The 25946-nt window shown below is 37.5% G+C and overlaps 5 protein-coding genes across 6 annotated transcripts; 2 read left to right on the plus strand and 3 right to left on the minus strand.

Moving 5' to 3' along the window:
- Positions 1-2278: 2278 nt before the first annotated feature.
- Positions 2279-2982, plus strand: LOC103448747 (CLAVATA3/ESR (CLE)-related protein 6-like). The gene has a single exon (XM_008388015.4). It carries the CDS (start codon positions 2334-2336, stop codon positions 2574-2576), a length of 243 nt encoding a protein of 80 aa, XP_008386237.2. The 5' UTR covers positions 2279-2333; the 3' UTR covers positions 2577-2982.
- Positions 2983-5320: 2338 nt separating this feature from the next.
- LOC103448748 (uncharacterized) lies at positions 5321-6939 on the minus strand. The gene has a single exon (XM_008388016.4). The coding sequence runs from the start codon at positions 6889-6891 to the stop codon at positions 5452-5454; it is 1440 nt and encodes a 479-aa protein (XP_008386238.2). The 5' UTR covers positions 6892-6939; the 3' UTR covers positions 5321-5451.
- Positions 6940-10266: 3327 nt separating this feature from the next.
- LOC103448752 (transcription factor GTE4) lies at positions 10267-14371 on the plus strand. Of its 2 annotated transcripts, XM_070808702.1 has the most exons (6): positions 10296-10517; positions 10604-12278; positions 12363-12408; positions 12510-12617; positions 12713-12789; positions 14085-14371. In XM_070808702.1, exons 2-5 carry the CDS (start codon positions 10752-10754, stop codon positions 12760-12762), a joined length of 1731 nt encoding a protein of 576 aa, XP_070664803.1. In that variant the 5' UTR covers positions 10296-10517; positions 10604-10751; the 3' UTR covers positions 12763-12789; positions 14085-14371. The 2 variants fall into 2 exon arrangements, with proteins under 2 accessions (XP_008386243.2, XP_070664803.1); XM_008388021.4 differs by having other exon boundaries at positions 10267-12278; positions 12513-12617.
- A 779-nt stretch (positions 14372-15150) lies between these two features.
- Positions 15151-18198, minus strand: LOC103448751 (malate dehydrogenase, mitochondrial-like). Its single transcript, XM_029089056.2, has 7 exons — positions 17781-18198; positions 17485-17658; positions 17220-17388; positions 16923-16984; positions 16667-16788; positions 16203-16320; positions 15151-15554 (listed from the first exon to the last, which is right to left on the minus strand). Exons 1-7 carry the CDS (start codon positions 18012-18014, stop codon positions 15414-15416), a joined length of 1020 nt encoding a protein of 339 aa, XP_028944889.2. The 5' UTR covers positions 18015-18198; the 3' UTR covers positions 15151-15413.
- A 2249-nt stretch (positions 18199-20447) lies between these two features.
- LOC103448749 (tRNA dimethylallyltransferase 9) lies at positions 20448-25447 on the minus strand. The gene is made up of 11 exons (XM_008388017.4): positions 25034-25447; positions 24513-24566; positions 23742-23784; positions 23422-23530; positions 22790-22988; positions 22383-22605; positions 22117-22211; positions 21879-21970; positions 21306-21381; positions 20940-21079; positions 20448-20851 (listed from the first exon to the last, which is right to left on the minus strand). Exons 1-11 carry the CDS (start codon positions 25298-25300, stop codon positions 20752-20754), a joined length of 1398 nt encoding a protein of 465 aa, XP_008386239.2. The 5' UTR covers positions 25301-25447; the 3' UTR covers positions 20448-20751.
- Between the last annotated feature and the right edge of the window lie 499 nt (positions 25448-25946).

Consider the following 25946-nt stretch of genomic DNA (forward strand, 5'->3'; position numbering starts at 1 on the left):
AACTCTAATTAACATACATAAGCAAGACCTAAGAATCTATATGTACACTAAGATAAGCAATATGCGAGGCAGCCTTGGCATAATTAGAGTTGTAATTAAGCGATATCTGAACATCCAAAACCATAGACTATATAACTACAAGTAGGTGAAATTTATCATATTCTCTTTGAATAAAAAAAGATAGATAATTATGACTTATCATCAGTTATTTTCTTTCTTCTATAAGGGGAAAAACAAAAGTCATAGACTACGTGGCCCTCAAACGATATTCCTCAAAATGCAGTGTCAGCAAGATCCACTTGCTTGTGGCTATCCGGATGTGCGAAAAGCCGAAGGGGTTGTCTTTGTGAATTTTCTAGGGTCATTCTTGTGATGACTTGGGAGATAAGGGAAAAGAGTAGATGTGACGAAAAAACGAAGTGCTGACTGCAGTCGGTGAGAGGAGAGAGACTGATCTGTGGGATTTATAAAATTTTATATCAGACAAGACATCCATTTCTTGCAGTATTCAATTACACATGAGTGCTTTAAATAAACTAATCAAACAACTATAAGAAAGATTCTCCGACTTTTTCTAATTGCTTCAATCTATATCTTTTATATATAAAGCCAATAGAAAAGGTAAATAGTGATTTTGATATCATCACATTTTAATAAAAATATTTGGATAAAAATACTTCAAAGATAAAAAAAAACTTTAAAGATATCTCAAAATAATGCATCAAATAAGGCAAAAGTATTTTCATCATTGTAATAGTATTTTTTTAATAATTAATTTTTTTATACTTTTTTAATTAGTACCTCACAATATGCTAGTAATAATGTGATTTAATTTCTCTATTTTTAAACAAGTTCAAAATATCTTAAGAGGTGTGCAATGCTAATTATAAAAAAGATCATTCATACACGGATAATAATGTGGTTAAATTAGTTGTCAAATGATTGTTTTTTTTTAACAAACGATATTATTTACACTAAGAGAGAAAGGGTGGGCTTAACATCATAATGGGCTAGCAATAATGTGATTCAATCAGTTGTTTATTAAATATTATTTTCTCTATTGTAAACACTTTCAAAACATCTTAAGAGGCGTATAATGCCGGTTATAAAAAGTTTTTCGCACGCGGATAATAATATGATTAAATTAGTTGTCAAATGATTTTTTATTTTTAACAAACGATATTATTTATACTAAGGGGGAGGGATGCGCTTAGCCTCACAATGGGATATCAATAATGTGATTCAATCAATTGTTTATTAAATATTATTTTATTTATTCTTAATGTAAATTCTATAGAAACCGATTTTATTATGTGAATTCAACTGCTTTAATTGATTTATAAAGGGTTTCTTCTAGCATGATCTAAGATTATTCATTTACTTCAAATATTTGACTTCCCTTTTGTCAATTTAAACATATAACTATATTTAAAACGTGCAATTCACGCGTAGCATGCCGTGATTCAAAAAATGTCTTCATCATTTTAATTAGTTTTTTTGTGCTGTTTTTTATGTATTGTTTTTTTAAATTAATACCTTACAATATGCTAGCAATAATGTGATTGAATTTCTCTATTTTAAAACACGTTCAAAATATCTTAAGAGGCGTGTAATGCCGGTTATAAAAAAAGTCTTTCGCACGCGGATAATAATGTAATTAAATTAGTTGTCAAATGGTTTTTTTTTTTAACAAACCACATTATTTACACTAAAGGGATGGGGGGCTTAGCCTCACAATGGGCAAACAATAATGTGATTCAATCAGTTATTTATTAAATATTATTTTCTCTATTTTTAAACACGTTCAAAACATCTTAAGAGGCATGTAATGCTGGTTATAAAAAAAAGTATTTCGCACGTGGATAATAATGTGATTAAATCAGTTGTTAAATGATTGTTTTTTTAATAAACGATATTATCTACACTAAGGGGGAGATGATGAGTTTAGCCTCACAACGGGCTAACAATAATGTGATTCAATCAATTGTTTATTAAATATTATTTTCTCTATTCTTAATGTAAATTTTGTAGAGACCGATTTTATTATTTGAATTCAATTGCTTTAATTGGTTTATGAGGGGTTTCTTCTATGATGATCTAAGATTATTCATTTACTTCAAATATTTGACTTTCCTTTTGTCAACTTACACATTACATTTAAAACGTGTAAGTTGCTTGTAACACGCCATGATTCAAAAAATATCTTCTACACGCTCGTAAGCACGTGTAAGGCTAGTCTATTTATAAGGGGAAACTTGTTATGCTCAAAGCTACTTACCCTTCTTTGCTTTAATAGCAGTTGTCATACAATTTTAAACCTTTCACTGATCAGCATGCCTAGTGTTCTAAGGGCAAGCTGCTTGTTGCTACCATTCTTGGTCATTCTTTCGATGCTTGTAGTGAGCTCAGAGGCGCGTCTTTCTCTCGTTTTCTCAACTCTTCCAAATATTACTGATGGCCATCTCTTTTTTCGTAAACTTGGGTTTCTTGTACCGAAAAATGAGTTTTATCGGAGAAGGTTTCTTATTGACGTGAACAGAACTGCACCCGGAGGACCAGATCCCCAACATCATTAGCAACTTAGGATTTTTTATTGCCAGAAATAACACTTGAGTTGCCAAAAATTTTCTCAAAGTTTAGTCGCCAAATTATGTAGCAGATGACATGGTTGTGTAGTTACGACTTGGGATGCAAAGTTTTGGGATTTGTTTTGCGAAGTTCTGGCAAAACTCTTTGTTCGTTTGAGCATTCAAAGATATGATCATCCCTAGTACTATTCTTGTTTCAAAAATCTGAATTCGCCGTGCCACGACCTTGCTGCCAGTGATCTGATCTCACTCCAAGCATCCAATTGTCTTTTTGTTTTGTTTTGATTTTGATTTTGATTTTTAACCCAGGAAGGATTTACTTAATGAATTCTGTTCATCGGCTAGGAAATGTTGTATTTGTTATAAGTAACTAATGCAATCACTTCTTTCTTAAGCTTCTGCTTTACCAGAAACCCAACCTGATAAACTCTTTGAGCGCAACACGACACACCGCTAACATTACCAATATTATTCTTTAACTTACCACTTGTTAAGTGTGAAATTTTATCATGAAAGACCTCCGTGATATTATTAGTGAACTTCATATTTTGTTACATCTCTGATGTGGGACATTACTCTCCATATTCTTTACCAGTTTGTAAGTGTTTTATCATTAACCATCAGTACGAAGGTAAGAGCATGATGGGTACTTCAAACATCCTGAAATATGACATTTAACAGCGTGTAAGACATCAACTGGAAATGGTTTTTCAATTCGTTATTTTCGTTAAAAATTAGACCTGGCAAATTAACCAATTGAATTCTTAAAACCCAATGGGTTGATTTGCAAGATCTGATGCAAATATAATCTGCCTAAGCAGCATGCTGAAAATAACATTATGTACCTAGCCTAGGTTGCACTCTCTATCGGAGATATTAATCAAGTAATAATCAGAAACCGAAAAATTAGTATTCTAGTTGCGATTTATATGAAGTAAAGACAGTATGATTTAAAGACCATTGAAACAAGAAAAATGTTAGAAAGACCACAATCTCTCTGCCATTACTTTTGCAAAAGGGCTAAAAAAACTTCATTTGGTCAGATATGTACATCGGATTACTGAGTTTTTTTTTTTTTTTTTTTTTTGACTTGGTTTTATAGTGAAATCTTAATTTTTTATGGTATCAAAGTATGTTGGCTCACGTGTGAAGTCAAACAACCACACATGCTCCACATCATCCGTTTGTGTCGTCCACTTGTTATGCTTGAAAATTTACCACACCTGAGAGGACGTGTGAGAATGTGAGGACGAAGTCCTACATCGGTGAGGGACATAAAATGGCTTTGTAATTGGGCATTACATATAAAATGGCTTTGTAATTGGGCATTTCATGCGTTCTTCCATATAAAATGGTTTTCTAATTGGGCACTTTATACATTCTTCCTTACAAAATGGCCAAATGGTGCAGATCGAACATGAGGTTGCTTCGGCTGAGGTGATGAATAAGTACTTCATGGGTAAGCATCACTATTCTTTTTATCTTCTATGTGAAGAAAATATATATACATGAAAATGTAGAAAAGATGGAATGTGTCATATCTGTATCTGTGCGGAGATAAGTTGGAATTAAGGGAAGAAGGCTTTTTTTTATGGACAGGGAGTATATTTAGCGGGGGTGGGCGGTCTCCAGCACGATCGAAAGGCTTCTGCAGAAACTTGGATTAGCATGGTGACTGATTTTCAGAAGGGTTCTTTATCGACCCGGGTCGGAACTCCATTAATTTAGGGTAGTGATGATGTTCATGGCCAGTCTTCAATGCAACAATATTTCCTCACAGTGTCGGTCTTGGAGCTACCAGGCAAGTAGATCAATAGGCCTTCAACACTAACATTTCGATTAAATCGTCATCATCCTAGTCTCAGTGTCTTGATTATTGATTGAATTCAGATTAAAAAAATGCTTTGCACACGCTGCAACCTGTTTACCACGTACCAACAGAAATCACTAACAGTATGAACACAGCATCGTGGTAAAAGGATCGCAATATTATTTGTTAATTTGGAATCCGACAATGATTAATGATCTTTCAGTAAACTAATATGCTGTCCATTTAACTAGTATCTGTTCGAAAGCTAAAAGCATTTCGTTAAACCTTTGTCATCTCAGATTGGCAGCGCATAGACAAGCTCACCTCTCCACCTCATGCCAACTGATCGTATTCGATTCTCGTCAAAGGCAAGTTTGAACCATATTATTGCTAGCTTATTGTGAAGCTAAACTCATCTTCTCCTCCTTAATGTAGATAATATCGCTTGTTTCCAAAAACAAACAAAAAAACATAAACTACTCGATAACGTTTTTCATCCTCTGACCCCTATTTAACTGCATGTTATTTACAGGTCATGGTTCCATTCGACTATAGCATCACATTAGGTTTTTAGCTTGTTTTAGTTGGTTTAGAATTCAAGCATGGAGACCACATTTTCTATTCCGCATGTAAACCATCTCCCTATAATCGAAGCAAGGTCCAAAGTACAAGTGGGTCCCACCTCTATTAGAGCTATGGTTTAGATGCGATCTACAAAATGTGGTCTCTCTAACATTTTTCATAAAAGGAATAAATCAGTCAAGGATGTTAGGACCGTTTAGTGATATCAGATTGGAGTACACCAATAATAAAGTAAATAATGGAGACAATTTACATGGTTCGGCAATGTGTGTGTATGTTCATGGGGGTAACGAGACAAGTAAGAGCCTAACGAATAGATCAAATAGCCTGAGATATGAAATTCAAGAAAACTAAAGCAAAAGATTATTTTCTGGACAAATACATCATATATGTAAGTAAATATCAGATTCAAAAGGGTGCAAGTATTCATACACCAAAAATTTTCTTCAACTATTGGACTCCGATGAACTTCTAACAATCTGTGGGAAGAGGGTACTGGCAATACCTTTCGTTCTTCATGCAGAGAAAGAAGCGTTCGTAAGCTGATGCCATTTTCGTTGCAGTGAACATCGAAACCACGTATTTCTTGCAAGCCAGGCCTTTCCTCTTTAGCACACTAGATCCGTCTCTAATCGCCAACTCCAATGCCTCTATGAAAGACCTGACATTGGGCGAAAATGTGTATCCGAATTCTTCATCCACAACCACTGTCCCAACAATGCTTGGATAATTCGGTGTCAAAACTGGCTTCCCAGTATGCATTGCTTCGATCAATGTAAGATCAAGCCCTTGAGGCCTCAATGTCGGATTCACAAACACATCAAGCGCATTGTAAAACTGAGACAGCTCCAACGGCTCCAATGCTCCTAAAACCTTCACATTTGGGCCTAATTCGGTGTACCTTCTTCCCCAAGGACCTGCCCCTGCTACAAGTAAATAAACATTGGGGTGGCGCCTCACAATCGAAGAAAAGGCCTCATAGAGAAGCGGATGCCCTTTGTCCCTCACCAACCGCCCTGCAACTCCCATCACAACGCTCGCATTGGAAGGCACTCCATGTCTTTCGCGAAACTTTGCACCGGCTTCTTGGTCCGGGGTAAATTCTGTTTCGTCAACCCCGTTGAGTATGACATGTACATTTCTTTTGGGGAGTTGATAGATGTTCACTAGAACCTCACCGGCACTAGTGCTTATGCAGATGTGTTGCGTGTAGCTTCTAAAGAATCGAATTTCCTCTACGAGCCTCGGCATTGCTTCGTGAAGCTCTGCCAGCTGCCCCCCTTTCAGATTCGAAAGAAGTTCTTGCAGCAACTTGGAGTGCATAATTTCGTACCATATCCCATGCCAAGTGACAGCCACATTCGTCACCGTTTTCGCACGCCAATGCGGCAGCGAAACGCTCTCGGTGTGCACATAATCAAACTCTGTATTTGCATTGGCTTTATTGAAAATTTCAAATGCTAAAGATACGTTGACAGAGCCATGATCGTTGGCAGCAAAATACACATGAAGGTTACCTTCATGTATGTCCCACCGTGCCCTCCTATCAGAAGGCACGGTGAAGACATGAATTTCGTGGCCCCGGGCAGCAAGCTCATGGTACAAAGTCGAAGCATGGCGCTCCATGCCGCCTGGGGCAGCGCCAACTGGCCACGTCTTGGAGAAGACGGCAAGCTTGAGCTTTTCGGATGTTGGTCCAAAACAAAGCTTGTTCCATGGGAACTTAGCATCTCTAAGATCACCATTGAACTGGGGAAAATCGGCCCGAAAAAACGGTTCTTGAACATTCCGAAGGGATGCAAGGAAGAGGAAGAAGGATGTAAAAAGTAGGATTAATGTGAAAATTGTTGAATATCTGAAGGAGAAGAATTTGGAGGAAGAGGTTTTGGGAGTCTGGTGCTTCAATCCCATTGCTACGAATCTCTCAAAGAAAGTTTGGTTTGTTTTTTTTGTTGATCAAGATTTGAGAATATGGTTTAATTATTGATTAATATTATATTAAGTAGGTATTGCAAGTTGTACGAAGACTTTTTGATAATATGGGATTTAATACAAAGTTTCAGCCATTGATGCCGTCCACGAACTAGTTCCATTTGTATATAGTAACTGCTGCACATGATCCTTGCTGCGGAGATCTTGTCAACTCTTCACTCTCTAAGTTTTTGGACCGTTTGGAAGTGCTTTTAAAATAACTGAAAATGCTTTTAGAGAAAAATACTTTTGAGTTTCAAAAGCACTTGAAGTATTTCGTGCAAAAAACATCAGTTACTTGTTTCTTGTAAGAAGCACTTTCATTGCTTTTTCAAGATTCACTTGCATTTTTACTAAGAATTTGTTCCAAAAACACTTTTAGTCATTTAAGAAGCACTTTCAACCAAGCCATTTTTTCTTATACAAAGATATATATTTACACTGAGAGGTGGAGAGGAATAAATTAGTTTTGAACTCATTATTTACAATATTCGAATCTAAGATCTCTCACTTACAAAAGATTCGAATCTAAGATCTCTCATTTACAAATAAAGAAAAATTCTACCCCAACTATTGTACTAAGTTGCATTTCACTTACAACTTACAAGTTTCAAGTTGGCAAGTAATTGGCCCCCAGTTGTCCCCTCGATTCTGTTTGACTACCGAGAAAAAAAAATGCATCAAGAAGAAAGGGGAGTGATTTCTACTCCCATATATTTTAGGGGCATTTAGGTTCTAAAGTCCAAAGAGACAGGTTTTTATGTTTTCCATATTTGTTAGTGTCCGTTTTACCCCTTGATGTACATAAAGATTTTAATTAAAATCCCCTAATTTCATGCATGAATAACTTTCCTCTTATTTCATGCATGAATAACTTTCTCCTGATTCAAAATTTGAACATTCAAATATCTCAAATCTACCTAATATTTAATTTGGAAAATGATCATAAACAATTGGGTTTTTATATTAACACCCCACAAAATGTTGAATGCACCCTACATTAAAATTTAATATTAAATGACTTATTTACTCCACTATGCAATGACAATTTTGACCTTATTAGGTTTTAAAAAAAAGTAAAGATTTATAAATACACCCCAAATCACTTTTAGCGTATTATTTATCTTCTCAACTATCAAACATGTTGATTAAGAAAAATTGTTTTTGACAAATGGAACATGAAATCGATGTTTCAGGAGCTTCACATGAGGTAAGACTTCATAGTTTTCATTGTTTTAGTGATTTCGATGACATCGATAATTATTTAATCTTGTGTTTGCTGCATTATTTAAACTTCTATATTCATATTCATCTTTTAGTGTTCATATGGTTAGATTCAATCCCTGAAAATTAAAAATGAGTGTTATAAGATTTGAAAAATGTGGGGTGTAAAGAAAATGTGGGGTGTATGTACAAAATATAAGATGTATATTGAGAGTGTGAGGTGTGGGGGTATTATGGGAAAGTAAGTGGGGTGTATTAAGATAAAACATTAAGTGAAAAAGCAAATGTGGGATGTATTAAGTTTGTGGGGTTTATTCAACAATATGTGAGGTGTTGTATATTACAAACTAGAGAATACAATTCTAACTACGTGGTAATTTATCAAAAAGAAAATCAATCTACGTAACAGGTAGTCTAAAAAAACATATGTTATCTAATGGTATAAAATTAAAATTTAGGAATTAATTACGTTGATTAATTTATTTGTTACTTTAGGGGTAATTTTGAGTATCAATAAGCTGATGTAGAATCCCAATCATTGAATATATTTCAATAAGTGGACTATTCCTGATAGTGGTTAACAAAATTAGATTTGAATCAAGTTTTCTCAATATTTTGCGTACCAAATTTTTTGTTCTTTCACTTGAGGATATACATGATTGCGACAAAGTGACATGATGAAAACAATTCTATTTTATTTTATTTTTGAGAAACCTCAATGGTAGTCAAACAAGTCAACATAGTTTGAAAACACAATAGCATGAACCGTCTTCAGAGGAGAATCATGTTATATTAAAGATGGAGAAGACAAGCCCATATTAGCAAAATTGTCCGTAAAAAGATTTCATTTGCGATATATGCGAAATGCATAGAAAGTTATTTTCCGAATGCGATCCAAACAAATAGAAGAGCAGAAATCAGACAATTGAAGAGCATGAATAATTCTAGAACTCTCACTTTCTAACCAAAAATAATGACAACCAAGCTGATATGCAAACTCTACACCAATAATAATTGCAGATAACTCTGCAAAAAAAAAAAAAAAAAAAAAAAGTTGTGATGGCCAATCTATTGATAGAAACCTCCAAGAAAATGACCATGGCAATTCCTAAAAGCTCCTCCACAAGCAGTAGGACCGAAATTTCTTTTAGACAAACCATTTGTATTAAGCTTAACCAAAGAAAACCAATGAGGAGACCAAAAGAGACATGATGAAAACAATGATTGAGTTAAAGCCCATAACTTCTTTTGTTGCTAATATCCCTTAAGCTACCCTCCATGTAGCGTATTAAAATGAATTAAAACATCCCTTGGCTAGTATTTTAAAAGATAAATATTTTGTTACGATAAAACTCTATGAATTTTTTGTTCCATAAGTATTGTAATTATACATAAATGAGATTTCATATTCTCCCAAGAAAATCTTAATTCTTAAATCCCAAAACTTGTGATGTATATATAAAGCGGTTTACCCTACGAATGAAATCAACCAATTCAATTCAATATTTCTACCTGCTATAAGTTTATTTTAAGTTTCTTCTCGCGTCTCACAATGAATGTTCTCCAATTTTACTTAATCTCTCCTTATGGCTTCCGCTTCTTCCTCTTCCCTTTCGCCCCTAGTGTTGCCCACTTTCTCAAAATTTCTAAGACGAATTATCTTTTTTGGGAGAGCCAAATGCATCTTTTTCTTGTTGAACACAACATTCAGAATTATGTTCGTGACACCTCCGAGTCCCCCATCAAGATTATTGCAGCTTCTGACCATCAACCCGAAAAAGCTAATCATGAGTAAGCTAACTTGTTAACCTAGTTTATACATTTTTCATTTTTAGTTGAGCGATAGCATTAGCATGTTAGAATTTAATTATTAGGGGAAAGGGAGTCGGTGAAGATTAAACTCCCACTAAAATGCATAAGCCTAAATACTTTCCATCATTACGGTAAAACCTCATCTACAGATTATACATTCTGATTAGCCATTTATTCAATTCATTTTTTTAGTGCACATTTTAGTGATGACTAATTAATAATCTTCTGCCGCTACCACTACCACTAGTAGTTTTTAACTAGTTCAGTAGGAACAAATAATAATCTCAAAACGACAACGATTACGAAATACGACACACATTGGGAACGCACTAGCTCGCACTAGCATCGGTACTACTGCAGAGAGCCACTGTCTAGTTCCAACGTCCGATAACCTGCCCTGCCTATGATCCCCAATTTCACCAAACCCAAATAGGAAACCCTAAAAGTAGGAATCTTTGTCCCAAATTCCCAGCACAAATCGAGTTCTATTTCTGGGTTTTTCAGCAAATTTAGAAATTCTGGGTTTTTCAGTAAAAAAAATTTGGAAACTTAGGGTTTTTTTCATGTATTAACTTTTAGGGTTTTCGGGCAAATTTAGAAATTCTGGGTTTTTCAGCAAAAAAAATTTGGAAACTTAGGGTTTTTTTCATGTATTAACTTTTAGGGTTTTCTCCCGAAAACCCTAGCTTTTATTCAATTCCCATTAGTGCAGGCCAATCTTGAAGAAATCAAATTTAGGGCTTTTGGGAGCATTTCCTATTATTATGGTTTCAGGACCATTGGTGGGCGACGAAGCGAGCAACAAGGCCTATTCCAGAACGACCCAGAACAAGTCCAAGAATCCCAACCATGTCCTCCACCACTCATCGCCGCCGCCTCAGGACCTGACGCAACTCCGCGGCGCGCTGGCATCCAACGATTCGACGAGCCACAATGGCCTGCTACCGGGCTTTGCCGAACCGGTCGACGGTCCACGTGGGTACGCCAAGTTCGGGAACATGGTTCGGATTCGGTTGGGTTCTCAGTCCAAGGACGATAGGAGACAGATCAAGGGGAAGCTGACGGGCGAGCTCGAGCAAGTTAGGTGCTTGATGAAGAATCTTGAAGCTAAGGAGATTGAGCTTGGTGAAAGGTATGGTCAATCACTTTCGTCTAATCATGCAGTAGATAATGTTAAACCTACAATGAGAGCCAATTTGGAGGCGGGTTCTGTAGGACTCCGTGATTCTGGGAAGTATCGGGGTTTGAGTGTTTCGGTTGCGGAGAATAAGAATGGGGTTGGTCAGTTTGTGGAGAAGGAGAATGTGAAGAAGAGGCCAAAGACAAACCAACGTTCGGAGTTTCTGATTGGGAAGGAAAAGTTACCGCCTTCAGAGAGTAGCAAGAAGTTGAAACCCACTCAAGGGGGGAGAGATGGGGGTGGGGGAGAGCCCTGGTTCAGGTCAGGTAAGAACCGGAGCAAAATGTTTCAGAATTGTAGTGCTTTGCTTGAAAAGTTGATGAAGCATAAGTTTGGCTGGGTGTTTAATAAGCCTGTGGATGTGAAGATGCTTGGTCTTCATGATTACAATACGATTGTTAAGAAACCAATGGATTTGGGCACGGTGAGGACGAGGCTGAACGAGAATTGGTATAAGACGCCAGCGGAATTTGCAGAGGATGTGAGACTTACATTTAACAATGCAATGTTGTATAACCCGAAAGAGCAGGATGCTCATCTTATGGCGGACCAGTTGTTGAAGTTGTTTGAAGTGAAATGGACGGATGTAGAGGCTGAGTATAATCTCAATCTGAGAAATGAATTGGGTAATAATTCAAATTTCACAACACCTGTTTCAAGAAAAGATGAAGCTCCCGCTCCACCCCCTCCTCTGGCATCGAATATGAGGACTCTGGATAGAGCAGAATCTATTACAAAGCCTGTTGACCGCAAGTTGAAACCTGTGAGTTCTGGTCATCCAGGTAGGGTATCAGTTCCAAAGAAACCAAAAGCCAGGGACCCCGACAAAAGGGATATGAGTTATGAGGAGAAGCAGAGGCTCAGTGCAGACCTCATGACTTTGCCTTCTGAGAAACTGGATAACGTTGTGAAGATTATTAGGAAAAGGAACCCAGGGCCTTTTCAGCAAGAGGATGAGATTGAAGTGGACATTGGTAGTGTTGATCCTGAAACGCTTTGGGAACTGGATAGGTTTGTGACTAATTACAAAAAAAGTTTGAGCAAAGTTAACAGAAACGTGGAGCTTGGTTCTCAATCAATAGCAGAGCCCTGCGATACCATCCAGGAGATGGTAAGACAATAAATTTGTTCCCTACCCTGCTTCTCACTTTTAAGTTTTTCTGGCTAATACATGATTAACTTATCATCTTTGCAGACTGTAGCACCAGCCACTACAATGGCGGCAAAAGAAGCCAACGCAGGTAATAAATTTTAACTCTTAAGCATCAGTGGCACTTTGGTTAAGGTCACTCTTGAATCCTATGGCGTTCTACTTGTTTAACACTTCCTGTTTCATTTGTAGAAGTGGAAAACAACAGTAATGCATTTTCCCCAGTTCGAATAGAAGAGCAAGGTGATAATGTGAGTGGATCAAGTAGTTCTAGCAGTGAATCTGAATCCTCTTCAAGTGGTAATTATCGGTGTTTTTCCATTACTATTTATGTAACATCCTAGTTCTGTTTGATGTTGTTATGAGTTTTTTTTATTGTGTTATATTCTATGCAGATTCTGACAATGAAAGTTCCTGCGGTGTTGAATCAGATTCAAATCATTGACCTAGGACTTGAATTGATTTAGTTGAGGTAGGTGGCATTATCTTTCTCTTGGTTAACGATTTATTGTTATTTTTATTCAAAGCCAGCTTGTCGACTACTGTATTAATTTTGAATCATACATAGATAATAACAAGGCAATTGTAATATTCAATCTTTGGGGTTCCATGATTGTTTATAATCGAGTTTCTTTAATCTTGGCAACCCTAAAAAAGAAAATAGAATGGTAAACCATAATTGTTGAAATGACAATGTATTATGCCAGTTGTCATTTCAACAATTATGGTTGTTTTTATTCTCCCCGTCCAAATGGCTATTTGTCAATAAATAAATGCTGAGATATCTGTCAGAAGTGTTAGACCGTTGTATTGTTTTCCATTATAAGTTTTTCATTTTATTTGGATCATAGTAATTACCAGGAGACCAGTTTATAAAAATTTGGGGTGCCCTGACAGTAGTTTACTCTAACTTTCGGTTAGACTTAGACCTGTAGGAAACTGTTTGTTTCTTCAAATTTTACAATTCCAAATTGTTCCATAATATGTTGAATATCTTTGTTCTGTGTTTCATACCATTTCCTGTTTGAGAAAACTTTCATCACTCTAGCACCAGTGAGGCTTTCGCCTTGAATTTTTGTTTTGCAGTGGCTGTCCACTGGATTCATGAATTTTCTCCAAATACCATGAAATTTTTCGAACCGTGAATGTCTGATGGGTTTTTAAATCTTACTTGCCTTCCTTTGTAAACCATGAAAAGATATCGTGGTCATTTTTTTATTTACAATGCTTTTGCATATGGACATGCATGTGTGAATCCAGTGTTTGTGTGTGCACGTGGGTGGTGAAGTGTGTATGTGTGTGCGTGTGTGCACTGATGTGTCAAGAAAACTCTTGCTGGTTTGAGAGCAAGACTTACGAGTTGCCTCTATAATATTCATTTTAAAAGATGGCCACAACCTCTAAATGTTAGTGCATGTGCATGTACTAGGATTCTGAGTTTGTATTACATGAATCCCTCGTAAGCTTGTCTCGCACTATACGTAGATAGCTTGCGTGCTAGGTACATCTTTAAATGCATATCCAGTTGAGGTATTCGATTTTAGTGGACAGAGACGCATTTGCATTCTCCTTATCTGTTGTGTTATCAATAAATTTGGATGATGTTAAATCCCGATTCACAAGCGTACTGAGTTTGCAGCAGTTTTCTAAAACTCAGGTTAAGTGATTCTGTACATGCATGAGATATTCAGTCATTCGCTACTTACTTTGCTTCATTTATGATGAAGACGTCTCACACAAGTTTTCTCCTATTTCTTGACATCTCAGATCTTTTGAGAAGTTTTTGTTCGGCCCGGGATATAGTTGGTGTAGATCAAAGCGTCCAAAGCGGGTCATCTTAACTGCTGCTCCTGATCAGAGTTCGTCAGAGGTGTATATCAACGTAGGAAAGTTAATTAATTAGTAGTTGTCGCATATGGAAGAATATGAAAATAGTAGAACGAACTATTCTGAAGGCAGGAAAAAGTTTGTATAAAAAATATTTACAAATGCAAACTGCAAGCTACTTGCTTATCATTTCCTCTTAAAAAGTGATATGTTAGAAGTTGTTTTTATGGTTGGGCTTCCGACTTTGTCTTCCACCTCAGAACCTTCCTGCACTAGTTTTCGGCATCTTCGTGCACACCCTTCTGGTTTCTCTGGTTTTGGGGTTACTCTAGTTTTGTGTTCCCCAAGAACCAATTTTCTAGTAGCGGAGCATAGTAAAATTTTCGTCGATTTTGGGTTACAATTGTGAAAGCTTTTCGTCGATTTTGGGTTACAATTGTGAAAGCTTGTGCGCCAACGAAACTGATATGAGATTTTTTGAATGATCGAAAGCATGGAGAGATTCTAAAACTTAACATTCAACCTTGTGCGCATGGAGTTTCTCTCTTGAGATCAAAATATAGACGGGTGGTGTCACTTGTTCAATAAACGCCTGTCAGGTGTGTTGTAAAGTGGATTACTCGTTCAATAGACGCTTACCACATGGTGAATTACAAACAAGATGTCTACATTTAGGTGAAGTTGTGTTTTGTAGCTTGGAGGTCACGCCGGCCTGGATGGAATCCACATTGAAATGAGCAAATGGCGAGTCCAAGTGGGATCCTTATTCCTTAGCACACAGCTTTGTCCATTTGCACCCAAAACTGAAAACTACGAAAGCTTACCACACGATTTTTAATCCTCCAGGTTACCATGAACAATCAGTTTCGAGAACGGAGGTTATCGAGAAGAGATTCTCTCTTGCAACCAATTCATAGCCCCAGACAACACTTTGGCACGTTCAAATAGCAAACCACTCGTCCAATAGGGACTTGCAACGTGGTGATCACTGATCACAACGTGGGAATAAGAAATGTTCAAACAACATTACGATGATTCAAAGTTCAAACAACATAACCCCTCCCATAACATGTCATTGGGAATTATTTATAGAAACCTTTGTCTATTAGAGCTGCTTACTCCAATGAAAAAAGCAAAGCCGGTGCCCGTGCCGGTGCCGCTGGCAGCACTAAAAATACATCACTACTTGGATAAATGCAAAATTTGGATGGGTTACTATCGGGACGGGTAGATAACCCCCATTCCCCAACTCATTGATACTACATTACACTAACTCTGGTTGGCAAACTTGATACCCTTCTCGATGGATGATTTGAGCTCAGGGATCAAGCTTTGCAGTCCTTCCTGTTCAAAGTCCGAGAGATTACCCAACCCCAAAACTTCCTCGACTCCATTCTTTCCAAGCCTCACCTGAAAAGCAATGCAGAGGATGCTTAATTGCTTATGACAAGAAGGTAAAGAAAAAAATAGCAGCATCAACAATTTCAACCAACTAGACAAACAAGAGATGCAAGATTAGAACTGGCAAGCATATGGATGAACCATTACGGAGATATACAATGCAGCGACCAACATATGCTATATCTATTGAGTGCTACCCTCCAATAGCATGTGTTACAGTTCGAGCTTCTAACTCATGTAACATGCAAACAAGTACGCAACCGCAATGGTTGAGACACATCGAAGGCCACTATTAACTAATATATTTCAACCACCATATAGTGAAATCAGAACAGCCATCAATAGCCAAAACGGGAAGTGCACCGTCTAGCAAAAAGATACACACAAAACTGTTTCTCGGCGGTAGACACTAGGAATCACAATCAAGGCATAGACTAGTAGGCATGACCACAAACATAATCACATTGGGAGACATGTTAAGTAGCAGGCTGCAATACTCAAGCTGAATAGCACCCATCCGTATAGGCAATTACCAGTATATTAAAAAACAAAAAATAGCTTGAGGAAAAATAGAAAGTTGTGAACTAAATGTTTCCCAAAAAAAATAAAAAATTCAAAGGTGAGGATATGAATCCCTAATTTGTTGATCTCACTAACCTTAGAAGCAAAGAAAGGAAGTTCAGTGATGCTTGATTGCACAAACGAACATTCCACAACATCGGGCACTCCATTAAGTCCCTTAAGACAAGCATCAGCGAAAATAGCGCCAGCATAGCTGCAAGATAAACAGTAAGTTAGTCCAGGAAAAAACATAAATTCCTTCTTTGTTTCCTGATGAAAATAGAAAATTCAAACAAAGAAATCAATGGAGGAATAAGAAAAGGGAAACAACATTACGGAAGAAGCATGTAACACCTTGGAATAGCTATGGATCCATAATGTTTTAACACAGATAAGAGGGTATTACGAAACATTCGCCACATACATTTTTACATTTAACTTTGTACATTACATGAAATATAAATTTCAATTTGAAAACAGGCACATATAATGATGATATATAAAGTCGAAGCATCTGTGCAAACAAAGTGTGCACGCAATGGTTTTATCCTAACACTTACGCCATTGACAATGTTGCAGATCCCTTTCCAGCCTTTGCTTCCACAACTTCCGTTCCTCCATCTTGTGTTCTCTTTGTCAAAGCCTTGATAACATCATGAGGCAAATTGGCTGTCGGGGTAGCCTAGAACATTACAAGACAAAACAGTATAAAATAGCCAACTCTGAGTCAAGACCAACCAAAGCAAATACCACACAAAGAACAATACATTAATCTCATACAATCAAACCGAAGGGATTAAACAATTTGAGTGATACCTGAGAAAAAAGCGGCAGAATGGTGATGCCAGCATGGCCACCAACAACTGGTATATTAACCTCTGCAAACACAAACCCATTTTCTTTATTTGGTACTGAAGAAAACACACCTTACAAAAAAAATCAGCTACTAAAACCCCTCAAATAGTACAATATATATGCTTTAATTACATCTAGCTAAGTTGGGATTCGAGAACATCAATCTTTTGCTAAAATCCGGAACAGAAGCACAAAAATAGCAGACAAACATAGCTTAAAGGAAAGAGCTTTTAGAAGGCGGGTCAATAATGTATATACCAGCAACATTAGCATTGGCCTTTCCAGCATAGAAAGTCTTAGCCCTGACCACATCAAGAGTAGTGACACCAAACAACCTCTTCTCGTCGTACTTCCCGGCCTTCTTCAACACCTCGGCCGCAATCGGGACCGTAGAGTTGACTGGGTTGCTAATCATGTTGATCAGTGCCTGCCCAAAACAATCACCCAACAACCCAATTCGATCCAAAATTCAAGATTTGGGAAAAAAAATCACAGAAATGAAGGGCACGGAAGGGATACTCACATTGGGGCAGTACTTAGCGATGGCGGTAGTGAGACCCTTGACGATACCGGCATTAATGTTAAAGAGATCGTCTCGGGTCATCCCGGGCTTTCGGGGCACACCGGCGGGGATAATTACGACGTCGGCTCCCTCCAAGGCTTGTGCAAGCTGCTCTTCGCCGGCATAACCCTTGACCTAATCATCGCAATCAATCAAATCCCCAAAATGAGTATAAAAAAAAAAGTTCAAAACTTAAGACCAAATCGGAGGCAATCCGATCGACGAAGAAAAAGCATTAGAGAGGGTTCGGAGAGTACCTCAGATCTGGTGTTGATGTGGCTGACGTCAGCGGCGACGCCGGGGGTTCCGGCGATATCGTAGAGGGAGAGGTGGGAGACGAGAGGGTTGAGCTTCATGAGGAGGGCGAGGGGCTGGCCGATGCCGCCGGCGGCGCCGAGGACGGCGACCTTCCGCTCGGGGACGGAGGCGGAGGAGTAGCTCCGGCGAGCGACTCGGTGTACGGATCTGGCGATGGAGATTGAAGGCCTCATTTTTGCTTCGGGAGTGTCGAAAGCTCGCTGCTTTGAATTGCTAACACTGATACAACAACAACAACTAATCTACAGAGTGAGAGATGCGTACTGTATATATTTATGGTTGGCTCATAAGGAAGCGTGCTATTGAATATTACTTTTTATTTAATTTTTAAGGGCTTTTTAGAAAGTAAATGCATTTTTTTCAGGCATGAAAAGCAAAAGTTTGTAGCATATTCTATTAATATTCCCTTTTTTTTTTATTTGCCTTTTGATCTGCAAAATAAAATAACATTTTTATGACAGTATTTTCATTTTTCAATTTTACTTTGGTTGGAAAATATTCAGGGAAGTGTTATTAGCACTCACAAAATTTCATTTAACACTTCTCACATGTGTATTTTTATTTCCTAATATAGAAAGTTTGGAGTATAGAATGAAATTTTTGGAGTGCTAATAACAGTTCCCAATATTCATAGCTTCACATGATCTTTTACCAATTTTAATCTTTAAATTTTGAATTTATTACATTTTTGCTTACCAACCGTAACTATATTGTACGCTTTACACTTAATCATCTGTCCAGAGCCGTTTCTGAGATTTCAGAAGCCCGGTGTGAAATTTATATAATGGACCCTCCTTAAGATAGTATTAAAAAAAGTAAAACAATGTATTGATGTAGAAAACAATCACTTAAATCAAAATAAACTTTAGCACTCGTTGATTGCAAATTTACAAATGTCATTAATTATAAGCAAGGAAGAAAATATCGGTAATATCGGAAATATCGGTAGTCCGAAAACACAGAAATATCGATGGAAATATCGGGATAATATCGATATCGATAAAAATTACATGGAAACCACGGAAATTGTAAGAAAAACTTGGAAATTTTTATTGAAACTTTGTAGGATGTTTATTTAGTCAATTATCTATTAGTTTATCACCAAAAATTGGAAAGAAATGCATTGCATGATGGATTTAACATTATCAAGTTGATTATATAGCGAGCTGACAAACATTGTGAGTGTAGAAAATATGTAGTAATTAATGAAAGTAATCTAAACACACCATAATCATTTATATATAATGAATTAGTACAATATTTTACACTTTATATTTTAGTACAATATTTGGATCATTGGATCAGAGAGCTAAAGACAGGTTTTGAATTATTTGGATCATTGGATCAGTGAGCTAGAGACAGGTTTTGAATTATTTGGATCATTGGATTCTTTTTTTCTCACACGCCACCACACCACACACGCACACAGAGACTGAGCTCAGTCTCTCGATCATTCCTTCTCTTTTCTGAGTCTTCTCCCTTCCCTTCTCCCTTCTCCAGTTCTCCCACACACACACAGAGACATCATCTCTCGATCCATCGGCGCGATCCTCCTCGTCCGCATCTCCCTCTGCTCATCCCGCGACCTCTACCTCTCCCGCGACCTCTACGTCCTGGTGTTTCGCGACCCAAAAGCTTAGGCAAACGCGTACAGAGCCTGCGAGTCCAAGATCGTCGAGCAGTGCGAGGCCGGTGCCAGGATCGCGTGAACCATTAGCGCATCGGAAAAGTGTAAGCCCCCGTGGTGGCGAGCTCTGATTGGCCAGAAAGTCACAGACTTGAATGACTTGAAACAGAGGGAACAGTGCGAGGAGAGAGAAATTGAGGGGTGTTTGACGGCGGCGAAAGAGAAGTGCGGCGGGTTCGCGAAGGAGAAGTGCTTGAAACCCTTCAGAGAAGCGAGGATTGCAGGGGTGAATGTGAAGCAGGCTGAGAGATTGGTCTGCTGGGGAACTCTGGCGGATCCAACTTCGTGGCTCAACTTGATTGGATTGGAAAAGTTGGGGGTTTTGGGTTCAGTGATGAATTATAGGGCTGGTGAATTGTTTGGTTCGGATAGTGAGTCCTGCGACCTCTACCTCTCCTCCGTCGGCGTCGCCGTCTACTCCATCGGCATCGGTGTCGGTGTCGACTTTCAAGCAATGTCGCGATAAAATCTCTAATATCGCGATATTAGCGATAATATCGATATTATCTCGATTTTTTGACGAAAACCTATTGGATGTGTGTAAATATCGGATTCCGAAAAAAACGATAATATCAGCGAAATATCGCCGATATTATTGATTTTTTATACCCTAATTATAAGTAAAAAAAGCTACAAATATAATTTTCACTAGATATTCAAAAGCAGTTCAATCTTAAACTACCAAACATGAAAAAAACAAACGTCAAAACTCTAAACAAACTTCAAAACTGTAACTTTAAAGTTCACTTGAATATATAACTTTATTATATAATAAAATTGGAAAACTATCGTTTTTTAGAGTGTTATTATATTGACAATCAGAATATCTCATTGGACTAAAAAAATTTATATTGAGTGATGCTAGGACTTTGCAGAGAGGGGAGAAGAATTTTAGGTGGTTGCCAAAGTTCCATGAAGCTGTGTGCAAACGAATAATCTCATTAACCATCACTTCATTTGAACGGTTGGTAAACGAAATTACAATCCACAAACTCAAATCACTTCATTTGAAGTATGAATTCTCACAATATGATTTCCGATACGGTCTTCGGGCAGCTGCAGTGATTCATCGGTGAACGCCTTCTTGGCACAAACAACAGGTTTAAGCCACCTTTCCGGCGTTGTTTGGTGAGATTTCTGATCACGTATACACAAACTGAACACCACTCCGGTGGAATAGCGGATGACCATGTAACATTGATTGGTTTGGCAAACATCAAGCTTCAATGAAGCGAATGATCAAGTTCCGATTTGCTGTTGGAGCATTGTGTTTCCCTTATCCAGTCTAGAATGTCTGAACAATCTTCGCGTCTGATAAAATGCCTTCGTGCATAAACAAAACCATTTAGTATTTAGTTCTCTGTGTCAACAATTCACTTAACCGCAAAACTTCAGTGTTCGTAAATCATACCTATTTTTAGGTCGATAAGCCTTCAATTCGGCAACTTCTCGATGGCTTGTTAGCTCTTTCTTCATTCTCAGCGATTCAGGCACGACCAGAAGTTCACTGTTTTCATGGTATGCATCATAAATGAAGTCGAGCACCGTTTCCTGCAGGAATTATCCGTTATGCTAATAAGCACAAGGTTAAGCATCACATTTATAAAATTAAGCATTCACTAATTCATTGGGTTCGGGTAAATAAAAAGCCTTGCACAAAGCCAAATCTTTAATTGACAAATTAGGCGAAAAATAATATACGAATAAGACCCAGGAGGGCGGAAAGCTACATCTTTCTCTTTCTGACAAAGAATGAAAACAAGATTGGAAGACATACCAAGGGTTGGGAAGCATCAAGCCAGTGATAGATATGCTCGTTGCGAAACCATGTTAACTGCCGTTTTGCAAAATTTCTGCACAAGAATTTTTTAAAATTCTGTGACTGAATGTAATGTGTGAGAATCTTGTAAACTCTACAAAGCCACAAGGAGTATTAAGCTCTCAATGTAACACCAGGTATTCCACACAAACACGCACGGAAAGTTGGAAGTTCATTTTGGAAATGAATAGACCGTAAAATAATTCAATAATCATAACACAAAATTAGAATCTAATCCGAAACTTCCTACTGAGATATAAAGAAAGATCAAGCAATGAATACCAGTACTGAGGATAGTTGTGCCGGTGATTTTCCTCCTTGTATCACCTAACCTTTTATTACGCAATTCCCATTTTACCACTCCTCTCTCTGAAAGTATTTACTAACTGAAATTTAGTTTCAATATATCCCGCCAACACGATTTGTTACAATGTACACTGAAAATGTCTCTGAGTTGGAAAAGAATATTATGCAGGCAGTTATGCCTTTTGAATCTCTTTGATACATAAATTTGAAGAAAAATTGCATTACCTAGACGCTTTCTGAAATTCAGATAAAAAGTTGTAGAACTCTCTTGCAGAACTTCCTCCTTGCTGCCTACACATCAACAGATACTCCATAGCCTAAAATCAAACATTTCTTGCTGTTACAACTATCACACATAATAATAACATGACGGAAAAAAAGTGCCACGCGATTTTAATGAAACAAAATCAGACAACCATTGCTTAAATAATTAAAGAACAATTTAACAATAGCAGAATCATACTTGTCTGTAACCAATTGCTCTGGTTGCTGAATTTGAATTTGGAAGAAGGCCCGAATCAAGAAGCCAATTAGCTTCAGACAAGATACCATCGCTTCCTGCAGGAATTGTAAAAAATATTAAAAGTAAAAGAGAGAAAAAAGAAGTACTTCGTCCACATTGAAATTGTAATCCTAACTGATCAAGTTGTGCAATACAAATGAATTGCCTCATTTTGAAAACTCAAAGACGAATGATCAATTTGTACTGATGTGTTAAATATCATTTACCTGACAGCATATCTTCACATCGGTAGTCAATTGACTTATAAAGATCAACTCTCTTGCTTGAGAGGAAAAAGCAAATAAAATCATAGTCCAGTTCCTTTGATTTTACTTCCTCCACTACATCAGTAGAAGGACTAATGTCATTTGCGTCAACTACACTAGAATCACACTGTTTCCGGAAAGAATCATACGGTACTTGAAATGCAGATGGAGGTGATCCGGTAGACTGTCATTGCAGGACATGCATATGTTATATGCATATAACATCAGTAAAGTGGAGGGGCATAAGCTTCTAAATGCAAAACAACTCAGCTTAAGAGCGAATATTGAGGCAAAGATATGAACAATATATTGATGCATGTCTGTGTCAAAGGAATGCATAATATTAGAAGCAGAAAACAAAAACCAACCTTAATAATCTCAAGGCTGCGTCTTAAGCGATACCAGTCATTGGCAGCCAAAAGTTGAGCCTTTGGGTCACCTGCTTTGACCACTAACTCCACAGCTGCATCCCAGTCATTATTTTTCTGTAGGACCTCTAACTCGGAATACACTTCTGATGCAATCTCTAAAGAGGCTTTGGGAACATCTGGTTTTCCGTATACGAGCCTTAAATGTACAGCAAAAAACTAATGCTATCAGTACAACCACAAAGAAGAGAGAAAAATAATTAAGCTTATTACACTTAATTACAGAGATTTTGTTTTTCTTATTCGGCTTCAAGCAACCAATTTAAATGTTGCCAACATCATCAATCAACATGCAGATGCCATTGCAAAATATATTAGTTCACAACGCAGGCCAGTTATGTTAATGTGTACTCGACATTCTAACTTTAAACATGCCAAAAACTTCCTAACATTAAAATGATAAGAAAAATAAAGATAAAAAGGGAAAACACGAACACGCACACGCGCGCGCACACACACACACACAGCGAAAACACGCACGCACGCACACGCGCGCGCACACACACACGTGTGTGTGTGTGTATATATATATACAGATGCACATATTTACGCAAGAAAATGCTGGCACATACCATCGCAAGTACAATCCAGTACCACCAGTAACTATGGGAACCCTGCCATTATCAAGAATACTTCTTGTAGCCTGCCTGGCATCCTCAAAAAACCGTCCAACAGAATAGTCTGAAGAATAAAACACGTATTGAATTGGCAGAACAGAAATACCCAAAGTTCCAAACCTAGCAAGAGAAAACTCGACATCATCCAAGCATCCCACAGGACCCAAATTTTCATTATAGCTTCCAAATACTAGATCAAAAAAACATAATGTATGCTATGATACAGTTCTATCTGCCCTATAGCCTACAGCCTCCAAAATTAGTAGGCAACACACCTTCAGATGGGTGCAATATATCAACAAGATGATGCGGCACCTCCTGCATCAAATGAAAGAAAACACACAAAGTTAATGTGATCAAATGAATCCACCAAATAAACCAAATTTGTTGGTCAAGTTGGAGTTACTAATAACAGACCAGTTGCGAATAGAAAACAAAGGGAGATGTTGTCCAATCAATCATTCACAGTAAATTTGATATCAAGTTAAATTTACATTCTTAGTAATTAAGTTGTTATACTAGTTCTTTTTTTCTTTCTTTCTGTTATATTTTGGATTAGAAAGGAACTCGCTGTTCTAGCGAACTACTTCGTTTTGCTAGCATGAAAAAAATTCATAAGGACCGAAGGGTTTCTATATATCTATGAAATTCTTCATTAAAGATCAGATAAGTAAATCTATAATACAATTCCTGAAATGCTGAGAAAGAGATAATATATACTGTGGACATTATGCGATTTCTTGGAAATGATGGTATGGATTTCTATGGTTTGAAAGGATCAAATTCAAATCAGATATACGGAATCCACAACTATCATATTACGAATAATAAAACGTAAAATATCAGCACGAAATAGCACCACAGTTACAAATATTAGAAAGTTAAGTAGGACATAACCTAATTTATTTTTCTTATTACACTAAACCATTAGCAATATAGTGCATCTGAAACCAAGATACTCCAGAATTCAAGATTTTCATAAATTCAATTTCAAAAGCGGAATCATGCCTGCACTAAATGTACAAGTTTCTCAATCAGGCAAGCACCTGTCTATCACTTAGTGAAGGCTTGGCAGATCCAATATCAAGACCTCGATATACCTGCAGCACAAAAGTTATAACAAACAAAATCACTTTCAGCAATATAGCACTAGCTGCACTACCTGTTAACTGTTATAATCATCAACATAAGTCGATTCAATCGAGGCAATGTTACACAGAAAGAAGATTCGATATTTTGAGTTATCTCCCATTTCAATGCTTATTGTTACTTTAATCCATATTTTTATATAGATGTATATTTTGTTAGGATGTGTAGTGTTGTTTCGGTTCCTTAACTTTCGTTCTGTTCTTTTCCTGCATTTTCTCATCAACCAAACAAAATGGTTTATCACTAAATACCCAATAACCTAAATTACTTGCAAGTTAGTATCTTTAGAAAACCCAATTAACCACTTTGCTGCTTAGTTCGAAAGAAGCTACATTTTCCCATTTTCTTCCCCCTTTTCCCAGCATCCAAACAGAGAACACCAAAAACCAACAACTGGGTATTGAATTTTTGCTCAAACCTGGACGGAGTCGGCGCTGATAATCTCGCCATTGAGCCGCTTAGCGAGCTCCAGAGCGAGGCGAGTCTTCCCGGAACCGGTGGGCCCAGATACCACTATTACCTTCTCCTTCTCTTTATTCTTGGTGGCCGAAACAGAGCAGGCGGTGGTCAGACGCCGGCGGCGGAGAGTGAAAGTCAGCAACCCAGCCGTCCGGAGAACGTGCTTCTTCGACGAGGACGGGAGGCGCGGGCAAAATGTACGGACGCAACTGCTACTGATTATCATTTTTTGGGTTAGGAAGGAAGAGACAGGATTGGATTGGGATTGGATTGGGATTGGATTATTTTTGTGTCTGGCCGTTTGGGTTTAGAGAGGGTTTTGGGTCTCGAGCTCTAAGCTTTGCTTGTGAACACAACTGGGGATGGATAAAGTGAGGGTGTTGGGATTTATTGGACATTTCCAGTGTTTTTTTGTTTATTTTATTTATTTATTTTTAATATCAAAGTTAAACTTGTTCATAAGTATGAGATTTTTTTTTTTTATTACAGGTGATATTTTACACTGATCTATAATGAAAAAGAGAAAGTGAATTCGGAACACCAAGGAGGAAGAGGTTGAAGAGGAAAGTCATATCATCAGGGCAAATCCATCACTTGTAAGTACGAGATTTGTATTTACGTGTAAAGAGTTATGTTTCCATATTGACAAATTATATTTTGAAATTAAAATGGGCTTAAACGTCTCTATTTAAAGTAGTGACGGAGTCAAATTTTCATGTGGGGAGGGGGTGAAATACTTAAAATTTGATCCTACCAACTGGTGGTTGCATGTAGGCCTGACATTTTGGACCCAACCCGTTAAACCGACCCGACCCAACCCGTTAATATTTGTATTTGGGTGGATGCTTAACGGGTCGGGTCGCTAACGGGTG

The sequence above is a fragment of the Malus domestica genome, chromosome 11 (assembly GCF_042453785.1).
Source record: "Malus domestica chromosome 11, GDT2T_hap1".
Taxonomy (NCBI): Eukaryota; Viridiplantae; Streptophyta; class Magnoliopsida; order Rosales; family Rosaceae; genus Malus; species Malus domestica.

What these genes read in the sequence shown, in the direction of transcription:
- LOC103448747 (XM_008388015.4), top strand. Translation starts at nt 2,334, where the DNA reads ATGCCTAGTGTTCTAAGGGCAAGCTGCTTGTTGCTACCATTCTTGGTC.
- LOC103448748 (XM_008388016.4), bottom strand. Translation starts at nt 6,891, where the DNA reads ATGGGATTGAAGCACCAGACTCCCAAAACCTCTTCCTCCAAATTCTTC.
- LOC103448752 (XM_070808702.1), top strand. Translation starts at nt 10,752, where the DNA reads ATGGTTTCAGGACCATTGGTGGGCGACGAAGCGAGCAACAAGGCCTAT. An exon ending in GCGATACCATCCAGGAGATG is followed by an intron (nt 12,279 to 12,362) that starts GTAAGACAATAA and finishes TCATCTTTGCAG; the next exon opens with ACTGTAGCACCAGCCACTAC. An exon ending in GGCAAAAGAAGCCAACGCAG is followed by an intron (nt 12,409 to 12,509) that starts GTAATAAATTTT and finishes TTTCATTTGTAG; the next exon opens with AAGTGGAAAACAACAGTAAT.
- LOC103448751 (XM_029089056.2), bottom strand. Translation starts at nt 18,014, where the DNA reads ATGAGGCCTTCAATCTCCATCGCCAGATCCGTACACCGAGTCGCTCGC. An exon ending in TCGCTAAGTACTGCCCCAAT is followed by an intron (nt 17,389 to 17,484) that starts GTGAGTATCCCT and finishes TGTTTTGGGCAG; the next exon opens with GCACTGATCAACATGATTAG. An exon ending in TTCCTTTCTTTGCTTCTAAG is followed by an intron (nt 15,555 to 16,202) that starts GTTAGTGAGATC and finishes ATTGCTTTTCAG; the next exon opens with GTGAGGCTTGGAAAGAATGG.
- LOC103448749 (XM_008388017.4), bottom strand. Translation starts at nt 25,300, where the DNA reads ATGATAATCAGTAGCAGTTGCGTCCGTACATTTTGCCCGCGCCTCCCG. An exon ending in GAATTTCAGAAAGCGTCTAG is followed by an intron (nt 21,382 to 21,878) that starts GTAATGCAATTT and finishes ATTCTTGTGCAG; the next exon opens with AAATTTTGCAAAACGGCAGT. An exon ending in GCTTATCGACCTAAAAATAG is followed by an intron (nt 20,852 to 20,939) that starts GTATGATTTACG and finishes TTATGCACGAAG; the next exon opens with GCATTTTATCAGACGCGAAG.